This window comes from Hemiscyllium ocellatum, chromosome 46 (assembly GCF_020745735.1).
Source record: "Hemiscyllium ocellatum isolate sHemOce1 chromosome 46, sHemOce1.pat.X.cur, whole genome shotgun sequence".
NCBI lineage: Eukaryota > Metazoa > Chordata > Chondrichthyes > Orectolobiformes > Hemiscylliidae > Hemiscyllium > Hemiscyllium ocellatum.
The window spans coordinates 13,137,406-13,162,177 of record NC_083446.1 but is presented as its reverse complement, the minus strand read 5'-3'; the positions used below and the strand labels follow the sequence as shown (position 1 = coordinate 13,162,177).

At 43.5% G+C, this 24,772-nt stretch overlaps 1 protein-coding gene across 5 annotated transcripts in view; it reads left to right on the top strand.

Moving 5' to 3' along the window:
• LOC132836121 (gastrula zinc finger protein XlCGF8.2DB-like) overlaps positions 1-23,486 on the top strand; it is a 40,449-nt gene extending 16,963 nt beyond the window's left edge. For 3 of the 5 annotated variants that reach the window (XM_060855422.1, XM_060855424.1, XM_060855426.1), the window contains one exon: positions 21,873-23,486. In XM_060855422.1, the coding sequence (XP_060711405.1) occupies positions 22,203-23,273 (1,071 nt within the window). In that variant the 5' untranslated portion in view covers positions 21,873-22,202 and the 3' untranslated portion in view covers positions 23,274-23,486. Of the gene's footprint in view, positions 1-20,480; positions 20,531-20,702; positions 20,775-21,872 lie in introns of those variants that run through there. The other 2 variants (XM_060855423.1, XM_060855425.1) reach the window with 2 other exon arrangements.
• The last annotated feature ends 1,286 nt before the right edge of the window (positions 23,487-24,772 follow it).

The window sequence follows — 24,772 nt, the reverse complement described above, 5'->3', positions numbered from 1 at the left end:
CAGTCAAAGAAGTGGTCCCGGAGCTGCAATTTCATGGTAATGGGAGACCGTTCAGTTGTTCCCATTGTGGGAAGAGATTCAAACAGTCCTGCCTCAGGGAGCACTAGCTCCCCCACACCCACGAGAGACCATTCAGCTGTCTTCACTGTGGGGAGAGTTTTAGCAAATCAGCTCATCTCTGAGCACCAGTAAATTCACAGCAAGGACAGGCCATTCAGCTGCTTCCACTGTGGGAAGACATTCACTCAGTCCTACCACTTAGTTGACCACCAACTGGTTCACTTCAGTAAGATAACTTACCTGAGTGCAAGAAGAAGGTCTTTAAAAGATATAGTGAGGTACTGAGCCATGAGTGCTCAGACAGGTGGGAGAGGCCTTTCAGTTGCTCCTTGTGCTGGAAGACATTCACCCATTCAATCCACCTTCGGAAGCACTAGGGCATTCACACTGGGGAGAGACTGTTTATCTGCTCCATGTGTGGAATGGGATTTACTCGGTTACTACACCTTGTGACACACCAACGAACTCTCACTGTGGGGAGGCCATTCAGTTGCTCAAAGTGTCAGAAATCATTTACTGATACACCAGTGGATTCACACTGGGGAGAGACTATTCACCTGCTCGGTGTGGGAAGAGACTTACTTCTTTCCAGCTCCTGTTGAAGCCTGTTCACACTGGGGAGAAGCCATTATCCTGCTATATGCATCACAAGGGAGATTCTCAATGCATTGAACACCGACGTACTCACTCAAGTAAGGAAAATTTGATATGTTCTGAATGTGATAAGACCTTTAAAAGGAACGGTGACCTGCTGACACACCAGCGTGTTCATACTGCTCTGAATATGGGAAGCGATTTGTTTACTGATGTGGTGAAATACTGGCGTACCTGTACTGGGAGAGGCCATTCATCTGCACTGGATGTAGGAAGAGGTTTACTCAGTCAGCCAACCTGCTGACACACTGGCGAGCTCACAGCAAGGAGAAGCTGTTCACCTGTTCCAAGTGCGGGAAGAGTTTCATGCAGTCGACCCAACTGGGAAGACACCAGCAAATTCACACTGAGGAGGGACCTTTCAAATGCCTGGACTGTGGGAAATGCTGTAAAACCTTCGAGGATTTGATCTCTCACCACGGCGTTCACACTGAAAAGAGATCATTCAGGTGCTTATACTGAAGGGCAGGATTCAAGAAATCATCTGAACTGACTCTACAGGTGCAAATTCACACTTGGAAGAAGTTGTTCGTGTTTGTGGGAAGGCATTGACTCACTCAGGCAGCCTGCGGAGGCACCAGTGAGTTCATACGGTGAGAAGCCATTCAGCTGCTCGGTCTGTGCCAAAGGGGTTTCTGTTTTGCACCATCTGCTGAGACACAGTGTTGTTCGAAAGTCACCAGCAACATTGGATTTTCTTCTTTGTTTGGCTAAGGGTCACATCCAGGACTAAACCTTCTCTCCTTCCCAAATTTGCTTTATCTCTGTTCTTGTTTGCTCTCAGGAACGAGCCCCAGATTCTCATACTTTCCAGAAAATGTCCCCAGCTTTGGGGTTCAGGAAAGGTATCAGTAACTCACTGGGATTATTAAAGACCAAACCCAGGCTTTTCGTCATAATCAGACACTGGACTTAATGTGTATCCCACAGTATCTCTCATTCCTTTGGAATTTGAGTAAAACAGTGTACTACAGACCAGGTTTAAATTTCAAGCCACTCAGGCCGAACGTTGTGCAGGTTAGGTGGACTGGCCACATTAAATTGCCCGTAATGACCAAGGATATGCAAGTTACGTGCATTGGCCGTGGGATATGCTGGGCTACAGGAATCGGGTTGGGGGAGGGGGTCTGTGTGGCATATTCTTCAGAGCGTCGGTGTGGACTTGGGCTGAATGGCCTGCTTCCATCCTGTAAGGATTCTGTTTAATGAAACACGGTAAATGATGAGGCAGTGCTACGGTAGCTGTCAGTCACTGAGTAACAACTTCACCTTGAAACCAAAAGGTGCGGTTGATTTTCCACTTCATAGAACAATCCAGGTTCATGTTTCAGTGCAGTCCCTAGGGCATGCCTCCCTATCAGAGGTACTATATTTCAACCCTGTCTGGTTGTTCAGTTGGATGTAACAAATACAATGGCTGTGATTCTGAAGGAAATCAAAGGATTCTTCCTGATATCCTATCCAACAAGGATTTGATGGCTCTGGTCACCTGGCGATGGCCTGATTCCCAGACTATTAATCCAGAAACCTTGGAAATGTTCTGGGTACCCAAAATGGCAGATGGTGAACTTTTGAATTCAATAAAAACAATCTGGATTTAAGAGTCTGATGTTGACCGTGAAACCATTGTCAATGCTCAGTGGTTAGCACTGCTGCCTTGCAGAACCCAGGTTCAATTCCAGCCTCGGGCAACTGTGCAAACTCCACTCAGACTTTCTCCGTGTCTGGTTTCCTTCCACAGTCGAAAGACGTGCAGGTTAGGTGGGTTGGCCATGCTAAATCGCCCATAGTGTCCACAGATGTGCAGGCTAGGTGGATTAGCTAATGGGAAACGCAGAGTTACAGCGATAGATCCAGTCTGGCTGGGATGCTGTTTGGAGAGTTGGTGTGAATTCCATGGGCTGGATTGTCTGCTTCCACACTGTGGGAATTCTCTGAATTGTCAGGAAGGAGAAACAACTGCTTCACTAATGTATTTTAGCGAAGGAAACTGCCAGCCTTAAGCTCGTCTAGTGCACAGCATTGTGGTTAACTCATACCTGCCCTGGGCAGTTCGGAGTGGACAGTAAATTCTGGCCTAACCAGTGATGCTCTCGTTCCTGTACGTGAACTTTTAAAAATTGCTGTGGACCATTCGTTGTGATTCCCAACAGTGATTTCACTGCAAAAGTACTTCTTAGCTGTGAAGCACTTTGGGACATCCTAAAAAGGTTTGATAGGCACTGCATAAATGAACATGGCTTCTCTGTGTTTTGCCTGTAATGGAAACTGCCTGAATACTCTTGGCACAGTAGGACCTTTTGCTGTTCTGACACATGGGTGTGCATCAATGAGGCTGCCATCCTTGCTCAATGTCAGCTGCACTTGTGTGGAAAGGAGATGTGAAAAGGGCTGGTCTTTCCTGTGGAGAAACAGAGCCTTGTGCTTCCCCTCAACAGTGCACAGCTCTTCTTGTGCTTTTGGTTTGCACAGGATCAAATTTAGATTAGATTAGATTTTTTAAGACTCTCTACAGTGTGTAAGCAGCCCAACCAGTTCACACCGACCCTCCGCAGAGTAACCTACTCAGACCCGTTCCCCTCACCTAACACTACGGGCAATTTAGCATGGCCAATTCACCTGACCTGCCCATCTTTGGACTTTGGGAGGAAACCGGAGCACCCAGAGGAAACCCACACAGACACGGGGGGAAGTGCACAAACTCCGTACAGTCGCCCGAGGCTGGAATTGAACCTGGGACTGCTGTGAGGCAGCAGTGCTAACCACTGAGCCACCGTGCAGATGTAGTGAACAAATTAAAGATAACTGTTTTGAGTGTGGCTGCAGCTTGTTAGCTCATACCTTGGGAGAAGAGAACTCCCTTCTTAGGCTAGGTGAACTATTTTCTGTCCATATTAGTACAGAACCCAAAGCTTTGAATTTGTTGTATTATCCCTGTTATCTGTCTGTATCATTGATGTGCTGAGAACTTTAAATTCCCTAGTGTTATCTCTGTTTTCTGCATGGGCTATGTACCTTCCATTGTACTAAGCTGAAGGCTCTAAATCCATATTACCATCCCTGTTTTTAGGATGGTTAACTCTCCTCTGTCTGTATCGTTTGAGCTGAGAGTTCTGAATCCTTGGTATTATCCCTGTTCTCTATACGAGTAACGGTCCTCTATTATTGAAGTGCTGTTAATAAGGTCACTAAAATACAGTTGGTTATTGGAGGCTTGATTACCTGATGTCATTAGATTCAGTATTTCGAGTGAATAAGGTGAACAAAGAAACACATCATGGCCCAGCCGTCCAGCTCAATACTCAAAAGAGACAGTCTGTTATCTAAATCCTCTAGTAGGCAGACTAGAAGACAATGAGGTAAAAACAATGACTGCAGATGCTGGAAACCAGATTCTGGATCAGTGGTGCGATTTCACTGCTCGTTGGATGCTGCCTGAACTGCTGTGCTCTTCCAGCACCACTGATCCAGATTAGAAGACAGTCCCTTCTCTAAGAAACCCTTGAATCATTGGTAAATATCTTGCATATGTGACTGCGTTCCAACTGTCAGTTTCTGTTATTTAGACAGAGCAATCACTCATTGCTTTAAAAAAAACAGTTTGGGTCACAGCTCTGGTCACTGCATTACAGGCACTATGCCATGACACTTCAGAGAGCACAGCAGATATTTATCTGGCTATCAACAGAACTGGTGAACTTTAGTGATGAGGAAAGATTGGATCGGCTGCATTTGTTTTCTGTGGGATTGAAGAAGTTGAGGGGATTGGGATCCAGACAGAGTCGATAGGAAGGGCCGATTTCATTCACAAATTAATAACCAGAGTCATGAGTTTAAAGTAATTGTTGATAGGATTAGAGAGGAATGAGGGTGGAAGGTTTTCATCTGGAGCGTGGTGGGTGGTCTGGAACTTGCTGTCTTAAAGCGTCATAGAGGCAGAAACCCTCGACATATTTAACAAATACTCTGCTCTGCAATTGAGGTGCTATGACCCTGGGGCTACAGACCAAGCAGGACAGTGAGCTTAGAACTGGAGAGCTCATTTCCAGCCTGTAAATATTGAATACCTGTATCTATATTTTAATAAGTGCTGCTGAATATGACCTCAGTCAGCATCAGGATATCTCATCAGACCCTCCCATGACATCAGTAATGTCAGCCGAATCCACAGAGTCTCTCCCAACTCCTCAAACCATGCAACCCTCCTTGTGAGTATAACTTATTATTGGATTACATTGTCCTGGAGTCTGCCTCCAAACAAGTAGCTCAGATGCTGGAATTCTGAAACAAACACAGAACAGTAGATAAACTTAGCTGGTCTGACCGCATCTGCAGACAGAGGAAGAGTTCCACTTAGAGTCCAGGAGGAGTTCTGACAAAGAGTCATACAGATTTGAAGCATTCACTCTGTTGCTCTCTCAACGGATGGTGCCAGGCCGACAGAGTCTCTCCAGCTTTCTCTATGTTTGATCCCGACGGGGGTCAGTGTCACAACAGTTCAGGGAGTCAGGTTTCATTCACTTCTAGATCTGCATGACAGGTAAAACTGTAGATGGTTCTTAAGTGATGAGTCCTCTGGTTCCTTGTCAAATATTAGTCAGGATTCTGAAATCCTGTTTTCTTCCAGTCCATCCAGGAAACCACACACTGAGTATAAAATCTTTAGTAGGGTCAGTGTTGAAGTTCCATGGCAGGAGAGATCCTAGAATAATTTTTTTCTTCTTCTGGATTCCCTACTGTATGGAAACACGCCCTTCAGCCCAAGTCCACACCGACCCTCCAAGGAGTAACCCACCCAGACCCATTCCCCTACCCTATATTTACCCCTGATTTAGCATAACCAATTCACCTGACCTGCACATGTTTGGAAACTGGAGCAAACCCTTGCAGGCACAGGGAGAATGTGCAAACTCCACACAGAGTCGCTTGAGGTGGGAATCGAACCTGGGTCCTTGGTGCTCCGTGCTGCCCCAACAGTCAGGACCATCCCCCCTCTGGATATTTTACATTGTCTTATCCCTTCCTGGGATATGCGTTGTAAGAAATAGGAATAGGAGTAGGCCATTCAACCTCTTGAGCCTTCATTTAATGGGATCAAGCTGATCTGACACTCCTCAAGTCTACTTTCCTTAGCTTTCCCCGTCACCTTGATTCCCTGACTGATTAAGAATGATCTATCTCAGTCTCAAATATAGACAAGGACTCTGCCTCTACAGCTGTCTGTGCAAGAGTTCCAAAGACTGTCAGCCCTCAGTGAACGTCGCCATCTTGAATTGTTGCTCCTTTATCCTGTGACTATGCCCTCTAGTCCTAAACTCTCCCATGAGGGGAAACATCCTCTTCGCATTTACCTTGTCAAGCCCCTTAAAAATCCTTTATGTTTCAATAAGATCATCCCTCATTCTTCTAAATTCTAATGAGTCCCAACCTGTTTAACCTTTGCCTCCATTCCAAGATCACTCTAGCAAAGCTGCCTCCAATTACGTGATACCTTTCTTTAAATAAGGGGACCAAAACTGCGCACATTGGACTCACCAGCAGCTTGTACTGTTTCATTCGGACTGCCCTACTCTTACACAAACCTTCCTTTATATAAGGGTGGTCTTGGTATGGCCAGTATGTATTCTCCATCTCCGGTTGCCCTTGACTGGTTTGCCAGGCCATTTCTGACAGCATTTACAAGTCAAGCACATCACTGCAGGTGTGGGGTTACAGTTGGCCAGACTGAGTAAGACAGGCAGGAGGCTGGAAGAACACAGCAAGACAAACAGCATCAGGAGGTGGAGACGTTGACATTTGACAGATTTTGTTTCCTAAAGGATATGAGTGAATCAACTGCTTTTTTCAGCAATCAATGACTGCTATGACTAGTCATAGACATGTACAGCATGGAAACAGACCCTTTGGTCCAACCTATCCATGCTGACCAGATATTCCAACCCAGTCTAGTCCCACCGGCCAGCACCTGGCCCATATCCCTCCAAACCCTTCCTAATTCATATATCTGTCCAAATGCCTTTTTTATATAATATATTTTTATTAAGAAAAAATAGATTTTTAAAATATTACAACAAATACAAAACAATGCAATTCAAAACAGTACAAAAATAGTACAAAACTAAATGCAAATAATAAAAAAAATTCCCCAACCCACCCTCCAATACAAATGTATTAACATATATCAAGAAGTATAAGATTTTAAAAAACCTAAACTAGCTATTTAACTAACTAAATAAATACCTAACAACAAACAAATAAATAGTAATAACTCAGCTCAGCCAAACAAAACACTCATACATTCACAGTTCCTCCTCCCTGGATATTGGACTCATGAAACACAATCGTTACAGCTATATAAAAGCTCTTGTTAGTGTGGCAGGTAAATCTGTGTCCAGGTATTTCAAAAAGGGTTGCCATGTCTTGTAAAAATTCTCAGTTTTGTGGTGTACCATATTTGTGAGAAAATCCAGGGGAATATGCTCCATAACAATCTTCTGCCAACCCGACAGGCGTGGGGGAATTTCTAATATCCAACCTAGCAAGATATTCTTCCTTGCACAGAACGTAAGAATATTGAAAAGTTTTGCCTTATGCGAGTCTGCAGGAAATACAATGGGTAGGCCCAAAAGGAGCGAGACAGGATCCTTCTCCACCCCTACACCTAAAATCCTCTCCATTGCACTCAACACAGCACTCCAATATGTTTGAAGTCTGTCACAAGACCAAAGACAATGGGTAAGAGTACCCGTACAGACCTTGCACTTGGGGCATGCTGAAGATATCCCTGGTTTAAATTTTGACAAACGGTCTGGGGCTAAGTGGACCCTGTGGAGAATCTTGAACTGTAAAGCATGGGTCCTATTGCAAATTGATATCTTCCTTGCATTCTCCAAAATATTCTCCCATGCCTCTGAAGAAACTTCAAAACCCAGCTCTCTTTCCCACATCTTGCAGAGTCAATCAGATTCATCTGAGGTGGCACCCCCCCAATTGGTGATATAGAGTACTGACAGAGAGTGTACTCTTAGAAAGAGAGGTACTAGGGGCTATGTCAGATTTGTAGGGATCAGTCAAAAGTGTGGTCCTTTTTCTAATAAAATCCCTAACTTGAAAAAAAACAAAAGAGGTGTCTATTAGGTAACTCGTACTTCCGTACTAACTGATTGAAGGACATCATTACATCTCCCTCAAATAAATCACCCATGCAAGATATACCCTAGCTGCCCAACGTTTAAATCCTGAATCTATCATACCTGGTTGAAAACTCGGCATACCCACTAAAGGTGGAATCAAAGATGTTTTGCCAATATTACCTTCCCTCTGCCGAATTGCCCTCCATGCTTTAACAGTATTGATGACTATTGGGTAATGCCAATATTCCCTAACTGTCCTCACCTTGTCCAAAAGCAGCAAACTGGTCAGGGGGCACCTTGCCTGGGATACTTCGATATCTAGCCATAATGAAAGAAGGTTCCCCCCAAACCCAATCACTTACGTAGGTCAAAAGCGAGCTTAATTGGTAATTTTTAATAGCTGGAAGCTCTACTCCCCCCAATCTGTGAGGCAACTGCAGTTTGGCTAATTTAATGAGGGGCCGTTTACGGTGCCAGATAAAGGAGCTGAACCAACTGTTCAGTCTCCTGAGTGTTTGTTTATTGAAAATCAGGGGGAGCATCCGCATAGGGTATAGCAAGCGAGGGAGAATATTCATCTTAATAAGCGCTATCCAACCCAACCATGAGACTGGAAGTGCCTCCCATCTTTGGCGATCTTGTTTAATTTTTTCAAATAATTGAGTAAAATTGGCTTTGAACAGCCAATCCAGAACTGGAGTAATGAATATGCCCAAATACACAAAAACCCCCTGTTACCACCTAAATGGGAATCTATAGTCAGTCTCAAGAGCCAACTTTTTCGTAAGATCACCCATAGGCATAGCCTCTGATTTAGCAAAATTAATATCATACCCTGAAAAAGTGCCAAACGTGTGAATGCATTGTATCAGGCAAGGCACTGAGACTGCTGGATTTGTCAAGAAAATTAGAACATCATCTGCATAAAGCGAGATCTTATGTAATTTTGACCCGACTTCTGGAGCTGATATATTGAGATCCCCACGAATGGCCTCTGCCAACGGTTCAATCACCAACGTAAAAACTAATGGTGAAAGGGGACAGCCCTGCCGGCTGCCCCTAGAAATATTAAAATTGCTTGATCGTACCCCGTTGGTAATGACGGCAGCGAGAGGTACACTGTAGAGAACCTTTACCCATCTTATGAAAACTTTGCCCAGACCAAACTGATCTAGAGTATAGAAAAGGTACAGGCACTTAACTCGGTCAAACGCCTTCTCTGCATCTGAAGAAATCACCAATCCCTGTCTTGACAGCTGTTGGCATACTTGAATTACGTTAAGTATCCTCCTAACGTTATTGGTGGATCTGTGACCCTTTATGAAGTCCGTCTGATCCTCTTTAATAATAGAGGGTAACACAGTCTCCAGCCTTAATGCAAGAGCCTTAGAGAGGATCTTAAAGTCCACATTTAAGAGCGAGATGGGCCTGTATGAAGCACAGTCTTCCGGATCCTTCCCTTTTTTAAGGATGAGTGAAATATTGGCCTCTCTCAGAGATGGTGGGAGACAAACATGACTGTGTGAACCATTAAACATATTCAGCATCAGGCCTGACAGTATACTTATAAATTCCTTATAGAAATCAGTGGGAAGTCCATCAGGACTGCACGCCTTTCCACCCTGAAGCTGCCTCACCGCTTCCTGCACTTCTTGCTCTGATAATGGGGCATTGAGAAAGGTCTGTTGTTCGGGCGTTACACCCGGGAGCTTCAGATCTCTAAAACAGGATTCCATTTTGGCCTGCCCCTCCTCACAATTCTCAGACTGATATAACTTAGAGTAGAATCTCTGGAACGCCACATTAATCTTTTTAGAATCGCATGTTAGGTTCCCAGACCCTTCCCTAATCGCTTTCTGGCAAGGTATGCTAAGTATTTGCCTGGCTTGTCACCATGCTCGTATAACCTTTGCTTTGCAAAAGCCAGCTCCTTCTTTGCCGTCTGCGTGAGCATGAGATTTAGTGCAGACTGCTGTGCCGTAATCCTCTGTAGTTTGACCAACGAGGGTCTGTCAAAATAGACCTTCTCGGCTGCCTTCAACTGTGCTTCAAGGAGACGTTGCTGCTCACCCTCCTGCTGCTTCCTACTTGTGGAATATGAAATAACTAACCCTCTGGCATAAGCTTTGGCAGTTTCTCAGAGAACAGATGAGCTATCAACCGAGCCTATGTTGATGTCTAGGAATGCCTGAAATTCCCTAGAGAAATACTCCACAAACTTGCTGTCCATGAGAATAAAGGGGTCCATTCGCCAGTACCTTGAATCCACTATAACATCCTTAACTTTAACCATGAAGTACACTGGAGCATGATCAGAGATGGCAATATTACCAATCGTACAGGATGCCACCAGATCCAGGGTTACTGCAGGGGTCAGAAAAAAAATCAATCCTCATGTGACATCTGTGCAGATTGGAGAAAAACGTGAAATTCCTACCTGTAGGGTGGAGACACCTCCAGACGTCCACCAATCCTAATTTCCCACACAAACCTAATAACTGTTTAGTTTGTGCAGAGGATATCAAGGGACCTTTAGGCAACCTGTCCACTGTGGTCCATGAGGCAATTAAAATCTCCTCCTATAATGATGTGCCGAGACTTGAAACTTATCAGTTTAGAAAAAGCATCTACCAAGAATTTAAGAGGATGAGCTGGGGGACAATAAACATTTAAAATGCCATATTCTTTCCCATTTATTAAGGCTTTAAGAATTACAAACCTCCCGTATGTGTCTTTAACACATTCCAACAATTTAAATGAGAGATTTTTCCTTACCAATATAGCCACTCCCCTACTTCTGGTATTAAATGATGAAAAATAAACTCGGTCAAAGCCATTCTGCTGTAATTTCAGATGCTCCTTGTCATCCAAATGTGTCTCCTGTAACAAAGCAATATCCACCTTCTCCTTTCTAAAACTCAGGAGTACCTTCTTCCTCTTAATTGGTGAGTGATTTCCCTTGATATTCCAGGTACACCATTTAAGCAAATCATTAGCCATAATTTTCTGCAATTACTTTCAAATTCCAGAGAGGAGGAACCCGAACCACAAATTGCTGAGTCTTAGTGTCACATGGTCCACCAAATATAAAAACTACATAAACTAAAACCACTACATTTAACAAACATACAAAACTATTAAAAATAAAAAACAACAAAAACCAGAAAACAAACCAACATATAAAGCGTCAATCGCGCTGAGCAGAGGAACTCACCCCCTGCCCAGAGGGGGCAACTACCTGTCCCGAACTGCCCATAAATAGGCATCTAACCATCTCAACCACCTTCACTTCTCCCAGTTAGAGCCACATCGCAAGCACAAGCTAAAAAGAATAAACATCCCATAGAATATCAATCTGAATAAAAAAAATTCTTTTATAAAAAAGGAGGGGGGGGGGGGAAATAAATACCCCACCCATCCTTTGGTATGTCCTAACTTAGAAATTTAAAATGTACATCTTAACCACCACCAGACATAGTTTGAACCAAATTATTATCAATAGAGGAAAAAAAAGGGGAAAAACAAAGCTCCAACCAGATTTCCTCCACTCCTTTTACAGAATGATAAAAGCATACCCAAGCAACAATATTTATACATACTACAATTGTTTAAATTAGGTTAGTTTGTCCACAAAGTCTCTTGCCTTCTCCGATGTGTCAAAGAGATGCATGGATCCATCTAAGGTGATCCGAAGCACTTGCTCAGGGAGATATCTCAGGGAATACTGAATCCCAAGCTCCTTCAATCTTCTCTTGACACCACCATACGATTTTCATTTCTGGATCACCGCCGCTGAAAAGTCCTGAAAAAACATGATCTTAGACCCCTCATAAATTAGGGCCTTTGGATCCTTCCCCTGAAGTCTGGAAGCCTCCATGACTCTCTCCTTATCCCGGTAATGATGGAACCGCACCAGGAAAGGATGAGGGCGTTGACCCAGACCCGACCTCCGTGCTGCGACCCGATGAGCCCTCTCTATCTTCAATCCTCTCATGCCAGTCTCCAAGTCAAGGAATTTTGGAAGCCAATCTTCAACAAATTCCGCAGGCCGCTCACCTTCCTTACCCTCAGGCAGACCGATGATCCGAATGTTTTTTCTCCTGCCCCTGTTTTCAAGATCATCCACTTGGCCATGCAAATTATGAACCTGCGTCTTTAGGGCTTGGATCTCTTCCTTGAATGAACTGGCATCAGCATCCACCACTATGACCCTGTGCTCCACTTCATCCGTCCTCTTCTCCAGGTCTCCCAGCTGCTGCTCATGTTTCTGCAGCATGAGAGAGACTGGAGCCAGCTTCTCTTCAATCTCTTTCCCCAACATCTCGCAAGATTTCGAGAGCTGGTTCACCAGGTCCTGGAGAGTAATCGGCTCCGAGGCTGCTGCAAGCTGAGCTGCAGGCCTGGCCTCAGATGCTCCTCCTCCCTTTTTAGGCATTTCTGGACAGCTGAAAATACAGGTAAGTCAATTTTTAAATGATTCTTGGGGCTCCACAATCTTTCCAATGCCCCAAGAAATCCTGATGACCTGGGTTGGGTGGGTTAAAGGACCGTCCTGCTCCTGCTGTGATGCGAAGCTCTGCAGTGTGATCTTCTCAGATCGCCGCCATCTTAGATCCCCCCGCAAATGCCTGTTAAATGTTGCAATTGTACCAGCCTCCACCACTTCCTCTGACAGCTCATTCCATACACGTACCCATTTTCTTAAAATCTTTCTCCTCTCATCTTAAAAATATGCCCCCTGCCTTTCACCTTATCTATATCCCTCATTATTTTATAAACCTCAATAAGATCACCTCTCAATCTCCTACACTCCAGTGAAAAAAGTCCCAGTCGATCCAGCCTCACTCAAACCGTCCTTTCCTGGTAAATCTCTTCTAAACCCTCTCCATATTAATATCCTTCCCATAACAGGGCAACCAGAACTGGAAACAGTACTCCGGAAGATACCTCACCAATATCCTGTACAACCTCAACTCCTATATTCAGAGGTCTGAGCAATGAAGGCAAGTATGCTAAATGCCTTCTTGACCACCTTATCTATCTGTCATACAATCAAAGAATTATGTACCAGAACCACTAGGTGTCTCTGTTCTGCAGCATTTCCCAAGCTGTACTTTTAATTGTATAAGTCTTTTTTGTAGATTCCCTACAGTGTGAAACAGCCCCTTCGACCCAACCAGTCCACACCAACCCTCCGAAGAGTAACCCATTCAGACCCATTTCCAGACGTGATTAGATTACTTACAGTGTGGAAACAGGCCCTTCGGCCCAACAAGTCCACATCGACCCACTGAAGCGCAACCCACCCAGACCCATTCCCCTATATTTACCCCTTCACCTAACACTATGGGCAATTTAGCATAGCTAATTCACCTAACCTGCACATTTTTGGATTGTGGGAGGAAACCGGAGCACCCGTAGGAAACCCACGCAGACACTGGGAGAATGTGCAAACTCCACACAGAGAGTCGCCTGAGGCGGGAAGTTAACCTGGGTCTCTGGTGCCGTGAGGCAGCAGTGCTGACCACTGTGCCACCGTGTTCCCTCTGACTAATGCACCTAATACTATGGGCAATTTAGTATGGTCAATTCACCTAACCTGCACATTTTTGGATTGTGGGAGGAAACCGGAGCACCCGTAGGAAACCCACGCAGACACTGGGAGAATGTGCAAACTCCACACAGAGAGTCGCCTGAGGCGGGAAGTTAACCTGGGTCTCTGGTGCCGTGAGGCAGCAGTGCTGACCACTGTGCCACCGTGTTCCCTCTGACTAATGCACCTAATACTATGGGCAATTTAGTATGGTCAATTCACCTGACCTGCACATTTTTTGGACTGTGGGAGGAAACCGGAGCAGACATGGGGAGAATGTGCAAACTCTACACAGACAGTCGCCTGAGGCTGGAATTGAACCTGGTACCCTGGTGCTGTGAGGCAGCAGTGCTAACCACTGAGGCACCTTGCCTTTATTCGTATTACCAAAACATAATACCTCACATACATCCAAATTAAACTCTATCTCCCACTCTTCAGCCCATAGACCCAATTGTTCACAATTTCTTTGTAATCTTAAATAATCTTCTTCTCAAAACTCACTAATCTTCTCCACTGTCCACTATACCACCAATCCTGGTGTCGTCCGCAAGCTTACTAACCATGTCTTCTATATTCTCATCTGAATCATTTATATAATTGACAAACAAAAATGGACTCAGCACTGATCCCTGCAGTACATAGCTCGTTACTGGTTTCCCACCAGTAAAACAATCCTCCACTGTCACTCTCCTGTCATTTAACCAATTTTGTATTCGATTAGCAAGTTCACCATTAATCCCACATGATCTAACTTTACTAATTAATCTATCATGCAGAACTTTGTCAAAGGCTTTACTAAAGTCCAAGTAAACAATGTCCACCACTCTGCCCTTGTCAATCTTTGTAGTTTCTTCCTCAAAAAGCTCAATCAAATTTGTGAGACATGATTTCCCTTACATGGACCATGCATACTATCCCTAATCATTCCTTACATCTCCATATGCATATAAATCTTATATTTCAGAATCACTTCTAACAACATCTGGGGCAGCACAGTGGTTTAGTGGTTAGCATTGCTGTCACACAGCGCGAGAGACCTGGGTTTGCATCCAGCCTCAGGTGACTGTCTGTGTGGAGTTTTCACATTGTCCCTGTGGGTTTCCTCCCACAATCCAAAAATGTGTAGCTTAGGTGCATTAATTAGGAGTAAATGTAGAATAATGGGGTGGGGAATGGGTCTGAGTGGGTACTCTTTGGAGGGCAGGTGTGGACTTGTTGGACTGAAGGGCCTGTTTCCACATTGTAGAGATTCTATGATATTTAAGAACCATCACCAAAGTCAGACTCACAGGTCTATAGTTCATAGGTTTTCTTTGAATCTCTTCTTAAACATTAATCACACTCCAGTCATTCAGCGCCTCACCCATGTTTACAGACAATACAAATATTTTTGCAGTCATCAGCAAACATCCCCACTTCTGGCCTTATGATGGAGGGAAGGTCATTGATGAAGCAGCTAAAGATGGTTGGACCTAGGAAAGTACCCTAAATAACTCCTGCAGAGATGCCCTGGAACTGAGATGATTGACCTGCAACAACCACGTCCATCTTCCTTGTATGACTCTAACCATCAAAGAGTTTGCTCTCTGAAACCCATTGATTATAGTTTTGCCAGGGCTCCTTGATACCACACTCTGTTGAATGCAGCCTTGATGTCAAGGGCTGTCACTCTCACCTCACCTCTGGCGTGTGATGCTGTGATTTTCAGCATGATGATGATGGAACAGAAGTATACATCAAACTCAACAGAACTAATTTGTATTTCTATCACAATTTTAATGGAATATAATGGCCTGAAGGCTTTCACAGGAATTTTACAAAGCAATGTTGGACAATGAGCCATGTAAGAATATATATAAGCAGACTAAGTGGTTGGTCATGGAGGGAAGTTTTAATGAGTACCTTAAAGGAAAGTGAGGTGGAAAGATTAAGGAGAAAAATTCCACAACTTGGGCTGAAAGAACAGCCAGCAGAAAGTGAGGACTACAGATACTGGAGATCAGAGTTAAGAGTGTAGTGCTGGCAAAGCACAGCAGGTCAGGCAGCATCCGAGGAGCAGGAGAATCAATGTTTCGGGCATAAGCCCTTCATCAGGAACAAAATAGATTCCTGATGTCTGAAACATTGATTCTCCTGCTCCTTGGATGCAGGACCTGCTGTGCTTTTCCAGCACCACATTGTTGAGTCTGAAAGAACAACCACCTATGGTGTAGTGATTAAAGTCAGGAAAGCTCCAGAAGCTTGAATTCTATGAGCACAGAGATCTCAGAGTACTGTGGGACCGGAGGGGTGACCACATCCTTGGAGAAAAACACAGATGAGAATTTAAAACATGGAGATTCTGGACCCCCTTGTTCCCTGTTGACTGGGCCATCGCCAGGCAGTCCTGGCCACCTCTCATATTTGACCCACCAGTTTCTTGAACTCATCAAAAGATCTGTTGCCCAAATCCTAACACAGATAATATTAGAATTAGGTTTATTGTGTACTGAAGTTACAAAACAACATGAGTACAGTGAGACAACATGGCACACAGCGTCATTATGGGTGTAAAGTACCTTGGCACAAAAAAGATAGAGAAAATAAAGAAAAAAGGTTATACTACATTACACACATACATAGTATAAGATAAATTAGGAAAATAAGAAATAAGGCTATAGAGATAGTCATTACACTCTTTCTATAAACACTTTCATGTGGTCTGACCGGGCTCCACTATTGCCCAACCAAAAGCTACCTTCACTTCAGGATGCAGGCTGCCATTCCTGCTCTGCTCTGCTCTGGGCCACTGGCTGCCCCCGATTTGCTGCTGCCCTCAGGCTGCCATCCCCGCTCCGTGCCACTGCTGTCCCTGCACTGCTGCAGGCCCATTGGCCACTGTCCCCACTATGCCATGGACTGCTGGCCAAAGAGGAAAAAAGACAGGAGAGAGAAAAAGGGGAGACAAGAAAAGGAATTGACAGGATAGACCTTCAATATTCTATCCTATTTGCATATCACCCTCGTGCTCTTCAAGTCTCCTAACAACATCTCAGATTTAATGTTATCATCGCTGTTTTCAATTTCTGTATGGTCCTTCTCACTCCCAGTGTTTGTGAAATCCTCCAGCTCCCAGCCCTCTAAGATATCTGTCCTAACACTAACTCTAGCACAACCAATATTTTAGCTACACCATTGGTAGCTGTACTATCAGCTGCTGAAATCGTGTTGCAGTGTAATTCCCTTCTTAAAGAACTTTACCTGTCTACCTCTCTATGTCCTTCTTAAGATGTCCCTTAAAATGTATCTTTTAATCATGCTTATGCCCTATTTTTCCTTTTTGTGACTCTGCAATATTGTTTGCAGGATATTTTACTGAGGTAGAAGTGCATCATGAAGTTGAGATGAAGTTGTACATGTTGAAACCATAATTATTTTTCTTTATTTCTCATTTTTGGTTTGGAACTATAGTTAAGAATTGATTTTGAACAGCAAATTGTTTTAGTTTAAAGGAGAGAGCGCAAGACCGGTGTTTGCTGTTGGGAACTGGCCTGGAAAGATAATGAACACACTGCTTTCAGAATACTGTAGATATACCAGTACCAAGATATTGATATGCCCCAGGGATGTTGAATTATTCAATCAAGGGAGGACCACTGCTGGCCAGCCAACCATAGAGAAAAGCCAAAGGGGGTCTGGATTTTGACTTGTTTTTCAGCAGGAGGCAGTCTTGCTTAGGAAGCTGCAATTTTTTTTTGCTCTCTTCAGTTATTCTCCAGTTATTGACTTTTTCAAAGTCCTGAGAAAAGAATCCCAGTCTGTAAAAAAAATCAGGAAAAGCTTTTGGAAGTTTGCACAAGCTGTTTGTATTGACTGGTGACTTCAGAATTCAAACAAGACATCTTAATATAACATGTAATATAACCTAATACATTTTGTGAAAGCTTGGCATTGTTGAAATGATTATCAAACTGGTGAATTATGATTCTTTTTAAAAATATATTCCTAAATTTTTAAAATGTCTGTCTTTGTGAAAGTAGTGGTTGGTGATGAAAAAAGCTTAGATTATGGATATTAATTAGATTGCCTTGACGTTCATTTGAGTTCTTTAGAGAAACATTATTGATAATAAATTGTTAGTTTTTGTTTTAAGTCACAAACTTGATGTCCATGATTAGTCATTTGTAAAGTCTGACTAGAAACAGTTGGCCAATTTTTAGGGTTGTCAAGTGATTCCATTTCACAGGGTTGTGAATCAAGTGTTAACAAGTCTGATTTGGACTGGCTTGTATCCCTCTGGGGCTTGGGGTCTGGAATCTTGGAACTTGATTGCATTTTTAATAAATTAGTGGAGGCAAAGACCCATATTTGGGAAGCTTTCCCTGTTCAAAAGAATAGGGAAGAAAGTAATAGAGGAAGGAATTAATGTGGGAAATTGTAAATAGATAATCACAAGAATGGACAGGTCTAAGAGCAAATCAGCAGATAAGGCTAGAGGTTATAAAATGAATAAAGGACAACACTTAAGGTATTGTATTTGAATTCATATAGCATTTGAAACAAACAGATGAATTAGTAGTACAAATTAAGATTAAAATCAGCTGTTACTGGGTTGTGGCTGCTTGATGACATGGATTGGGATCTCAAGAGCTTCTGAAGAATATATGATATTTCAGAAGGATAGGGAGCTGAGAATGCTTGGAGGAGTGGCTCTTTTAAAAGATAAACGAGCACAATAGAAAGGGATGACCTAAATTCAGGAAACCAGGTTATAGAAGCGGTCTGGATAGATGTGAGGAATGATCAAGGCAAGAGGTAAATTATGGGAGTTGTGTACTGTCCCCTCACAATAACTACATGGTAGGACAAGGTTTCAAAGAAGAAATAATGGGAGCAACAATTATGGGGTAAATTAATGTAAATATAGACTGGAACATTCAGATGGAAACATATAATCCAGATGAGGAATTCATTAAATATTGTCAGATCAATTTCTAAGACCAGCATTGTATATCACTAACCAGACATCAGGCTAAACTATACCTGGTTTCGACCAAGGAGATAGGATTTGCAACTGACCTCATAGTGAAAACACCTCTGGATAGCAGTAACCATAGTATGGTTGATTATTACTTACAGTTTAAGGGTAAAAAGTGTGGGTACAAGACTATTATTTTGAATTTAAGCAAGGGCAATTATGAGGCTTTGAAAGCAGAGCTAGTGAAAGTGAATTGGAAATTTAAGTTTTGGCTTAGATCAATAAAGATGCAATGGTACATATTTAAAGGTATATTCCAGAAAGCACAGAATATGCACAGAAAATTCTAAGGGACAGACCCATTACCTGTGGTTAAATAACAAAGTTAAAGATAGAATCAAAGTAAAAGAAAATATGCAATGTGTAAAGATAGATGAAAGGTCAGAAGATTGGACAGAATATAAAAGATCTTAAGAAAAAAAAAACATTATTAAAAGATTAATACCTAGGGTAGAAATCAGATTACAAAAGTTAGCAAAAAATTATAAAAACAATGAGGAAAAGTTTCTTCAGAAAGGAGAATTAACAAAGTAAATATTGGTCCTGTAGAAAATGAGCTGAAAATTTGTTGCTGGTTAAAGCACAGCAGGTCAGGCAGCATCCAAGGAACAGGAAATTCGACGTTTCGGGCCAGAGCCCTTCATCAGGAAATCATTTCCTGATGAAGGGCTCTGGCCCGAAACGTCGAATTTCCTGTTCCTTGGATGCTGCCTGACCTGCTGTGCTTTAACCAGCAACAAATTTTCAGCTCTGATCTCCAGCATCTGCAGACCTCACTTTTTACCCTGTAGAAAATGAGTCTTGAACTTAGTAATGGAGGACAAAGAAATGGCGGTCAAATTGAGCAGATAGTTTGCACTCAAAAGAGAAAATGCTGGAAAATCTCAGCAGGTCTGACAGCATCTATAAGAGAGAAAAGAGCTGACATTTCGAGTCTAACTGACCCTTTGTCAAAGCTTTGACAAAGGGTCAGTTAGACTCAAAACGTCAGCTCTTTTCTCTTGAACCATGAGTTCAAGAAAATTACAATTACCATAGAAGCAATACTCTGTAAATCATTGGAACAGTAGTCGATAAATCAGCAGATCCTGATGGATTTCATCCTAGGGTCTTAAAATAAGTAGCTGGTGAGATAGTTGATATATGAGTTATACTTTTATAAAACGCATGATATTTGAGGAAGGTACAGTTAAAATGGAATATAACTAATGTACCTTCTTCATTCAAAAAGTGAGGCAGAAAGTAGGAAACTACAGGCCAGCTAATTTTACATCTGTCACAGGAAAAATGTTAGAAGCTATCCCTAAGGCATGATGATAAGGCACTTGGATAAGATCAAGATAATCAGACACATGAAACGTGTTTTTGTCAGAGGGAAATCACATTTATTTAATTTGTTGGAGAGAAACTACAATATGCTTCAGTACAAAAGTAGAATTATAGAATCCCTACAGTGTGGAAACATACCCTTCAGCCCAACAAGTTCACACTGACCCTCCGATGTGTAACTCACTCAGACCTATTCACCTATTCCTCTACATTTACCCCTGACTAACGCCCCTATCCTACACATCCCTGAACACTGTAGGCGATTTAGCATGGCCAATTCACCGAAGCTGCACATCTTTGGATTGTGGGAGGAAACGAGAGCACTCGGCAGAAACGTGCAAACTCCTGTCAGGCAGCAGTGCTAACCACTGAGCCACCGCACCGCCCCTGTTGTTGCAGCTGTATAGGACATTTCTGATTCTGCAGCTGGAGTACTGTGTATAGTTTTGATCCCCAAGGATATAATTGCATTGCAGGCAGATCAGAGAACGTTCACTAGATTCATTCCACAGATGAAAGGTTTATAAAACATTGACCAATTTAGGATTACGCTCGCTGTACACCCCTCTGTGACTGAGCATATGAGGTCAATGGTGGCTTTTTCATCCAGTCCCTCCCTTGCTATTGTTCTGGTGCCCAGAGCGCAGGCGCAGGAATGGCATGTGCTCGGAGCAAGCTCAGTATCCGCCACGGGGTCAGCTCGAGGAAGAGCGGACATTTCGGGTGGCGGGAGGAGGCATGGTAGGAATGGAAACCGCGGCGCTGCGGCCTGGCAGATTTATCAATTACCGGCTGGCAGGGGTGGGGGAACCTGACTACCCAATAGGCCCTGCGTTTATCCTGCGAGCGGTCTCACTGACCGCCATCTTATGAGAGGGAATCGGGGAAGGCGGGGCTTCCTCCCGGGGTGAGACCGGGTTACCCAGGCAACCGGCCGTCATCTTGGTAAAGGAATGACCCTGGTCACCGGCCGCCTGCCATCTTGGTGAGGGATTTTTTTTCACACAGGGGGCTGCCTTTGGTTTCCCAGTCAGCGCAGGCATGTTTAAAAAAGTATTAAAATATGCAAAAAAAATTCAATATTTTTTGTAATAAGCAATGTTTCCTTTGGTTATTTTCAACTTTTAGTTAGGTATTTAACACTTGCGTTAACATATTTGAAATTCAATGCTGAATCTGCAAGGTACAAGGTGTCAGTTCTTTTTGACTCCAGATGAAGCAACACAATGCGCATTTTAGCGCTCTGTTATATGCAAGCAAAGAATAAACCTACTTGATTGATTATTTTCCCTTCATGGATAGTTTTAAAAAATATTTGTAGACGGTCGTTAGATTTTGTTTTAGCAATCTTTCTTTCAATTTAATTGAAAAATTTCCCCCAAAAAACGGGTTGTCCCTGGGACCATATTTTCTTTCAGTTTGAGAAGCTGAAGCCCCTGTCCTGTTGCTCAAAGGAGCTGCTGCTCGACGCTGGTGACACCTTGTTTCCGGCTGATGGGGAGGGGGTAAAAAACAATGACAGCAGATGCTGGAAACCAGATTCTGGATTAGTGATGCTGGAAGAGCCCAGCAGTTCAAGCAGCATCCGAGGAGCAGTAAAATGTGGAGGGGACTGGGTTACATTAGAGTTTCTTCTCCCGGACCACGCTCTTGGTCATGGTTCACCCAGCCATTTGTAAATCCAGGATCAGTGTTTGCCAAAGTAGGTGAGTGCTGGGAGAGTGGGGTGTAGTTTGGGATTGCTCTGGCTGGTGGTCTGTTTTCCATGATTCATCTCATGGCCAGGTGCCCCTGGAGTCAAGTGTATAGAGTTCACTGGTATGCTCCTTCCACAGCTGGAGGGCACCTTGGGTGGAGGGAGTCAGAGTGACTCGTGGATACTGGGAACAAATTCTAGTTCAGCTGGTAATGTTTAATTTTCTTATTTCAGGATTAGTTGCTGATATTGGCTTACTTTAGTTTGATTGAACCACACGTTTATTGGAACAAGGAGGGAAAGGCAGTTCATGATAATTAGAGTGGTCAGTTGTGAATTTCTGTCTAGGCCTGATAGTGATACTGACACTGTCAATTCCTTTTACAGGCAGAAACTCAAATCAGACATCAGATCAACATGTGATGTGCCATTCAAATCACTGAATATCATTCGATTTTGAATATGGAGGGAGATATGCTTGTCTGTCTATTTGTGGGTAAATACTAAAAACATCAGTGTGACTGGAAAAGGCACCAAAACACACACACACCTGAAAGCAGATATTCCAGTACGCTGACTGTGTGGAAAGAATTTTAACCAGTTACTCGGCCTGCAAAGCAATGCACCATTCACAGCAAGGAGAAACCTTACATGTGCTCTGTGTTCAAGGTTTTAACTGATCATCTGACCTACAGAATCTGAACGATAATCAGCACCATGGAGAAACCGTGGAAATGTGGGGATTGTGGGAAGGGATTCAGATCTCCATCTGTGCTGGAAATTCATCGACGCTGTCACACCGGAGAGAGGCCGTTCACCTGCTCTGATTGTGGGAAGGGATTCACTCAGTCATCCAGCTTACACAAGCACCAGAAAACTCATACTGGGGAGCGGCCATTCACCTGCTCTGAGTGTGGAAAGGAATTCACTCAACTCACCCACCTCACCTCACACAAAGTTGTGCACTCTGACATGAGACCTTTTCAATGTTCTGCCTGTGACAAGAGCTTTAAAAGCAAGAAGAATCTATTGACACACCAGCGGGTTCACACTGGAGAGAGGCCATTCACCTGCCCTGAATGTGGGAAAGGATTCACTCAGCTGTCCAGTCTGCTGACACACCAGCGAGTTCACACTGGGGAGAAACCATTCATCTGTTCCGAATGTGGGACTGGGTTCACTCAGTTGTGCAATCTGTTCGATCACCAGCGGGTTCACACTGGGGAGAGACCATTCATCTGTACAGAGTGTGGCAAGGAATTCACTCAGTCTTCCAGCTTATGCAAACATCGGAGAATTCACTCTGGTGAGCGGCCATTCATCTGTTCCATATGTGGGAAGCAATTCACTCAACTCACCCACCTCACATCACACCAACGTGTTCACTCTGAGACAAGATCTTTTCAATGTTCTGAATGTGAGAAAAACTTTAAAACTAAAATGGATCTGTTAACTCACCAGCGAGTTCACACCGGGGAGAGGCCATTCACCTGCTCACAATGTGGGAAGAGATTCACTCAGTCATCCAGCCTACTGGCACACCAGCGAGTTCACACGGGGGCCAAACCGTTTACTTGTTCGAACTGTGGGAAGGGATTCACTCAGCTCACCCACCTCACTTCACATCAACGCGTTCACTCTGACATGAGACCTTTTCAGTGTTTGGACTGCGAGAAGAGTTTTAAAAGCAAACAGAATATGCTGACTCACCAGCAGGTTCACACTGGAGGGAAGCATTCTCTTACTGTGAGTGTGGGAAGGGATTCATTCACCCATCCCTCTGGCTGAGAGAACAGCTAGTTCACATTGTGGAGTGATCCGTTTGTCAACCGTGTGTGTAGGAAGGATTCACTCACTCATTCATCCTATAGAAATTGCAGCAAGTCCACAAGTGATTCCAGGGGTTGGATTCTGCTGTTTTTGCTGCTATTAGTCACATCCAGACTGAACTATATTCATTTTGACACTTGGCTGCTATTTCAGTTTACGTTAATCATCTCTGTTACTGGGCTGGAGTTTAATATGCTGGATTATAGGTTAAATAAATAAGCTTTTTGTCAAGCACACTGCTAAATTTCTTGCCTTCTCCAAATTAAGAGGACACAAAGTTTTTAAAAATCCACTTAGAGTCATAGAGATGTACAGCATGGAAACAGACCCTTCAGTCCAACCCGTCCATGCTGACCAGGTATCCCAACCCAATCTAGTCCCACCTGCCAGCACCCAGCCCATATCCCTCCAAACCCTTCCTATTCATATACCCATCCAGATGCCTTTTAAATGCTGCATTTGTACTAGTCTCCACCACTTCCTCTGGCAGCTCATTCCATACATGCACCACCCTCTGCATGAAAAAGTTGCCACTTAGGTCTCTTTTATATCTTTCCCCTCTCGCCTTAAACCTATGCCCTCTAATTCTGGACTCCCCCACCCAAGGAAAATACCTTGTCTATTTACCCTATCATGCCCTTCATGATTATATAAACCCCTATAAGGTCACCACCAACCCTCCAACACTCCAGGGAAAACAGCCACAGGCTTAGTCAACCTCTCCCTATCGCTCAAATCCACCGATCCTGGCAACATCATTGTAAATCATTTCTGAACCCTTTCAAGTTACACAATATCCTTCCAATAGGAAGGAGACCAGAATTGCACACAATATTCCAAAAGTGGTCTAACCAACGTCCTGTACAACCGCAACATGACCACCCAACTCCTATAAATCAATACTCTGACCAATAAAGGAAAGCATACCAAACGCCTTCTTCATTATCCTATCTACCTACAACTCTACTTTCAAGGAGCTATGAACCTGCACTCTAAGGTCTCTTTGTTCAGCAACACTCCCTAGGATCTTACCATTATGTGAATAAGATTTGCTTTCCCAAAATGCAACACCTCGCATTTATCTAAATTAAACTCCATCTGTCACTCCTCTGCCCACTGGCCCATCTGATCAAGATCCAATTATAATCTGAGATAACCTTCTTCGTTGTCCACCACACCTCCAATTTTGGTGTCATCTGCAAACTTACCTTCTTTGTTCACATCCAAGTCATTTATATAAATAAAAAGTAGTGGACCCAGCACCAATTCTTGTGGCACTCCACTGGTCACAGGCCTCCAGTCTGATAAACAACCCTTCACCACCATCCTCTGTCTTCTACCTTGAGCCAATTCTCTATCCAAATGGCTAGTTCTCCCTGTATTCCATGAGATCTAAGCTTGCTAACCAGTCTCCATGGGGAACCTTGCAAATGCCTTACTGAAGTCTATTTAGACCA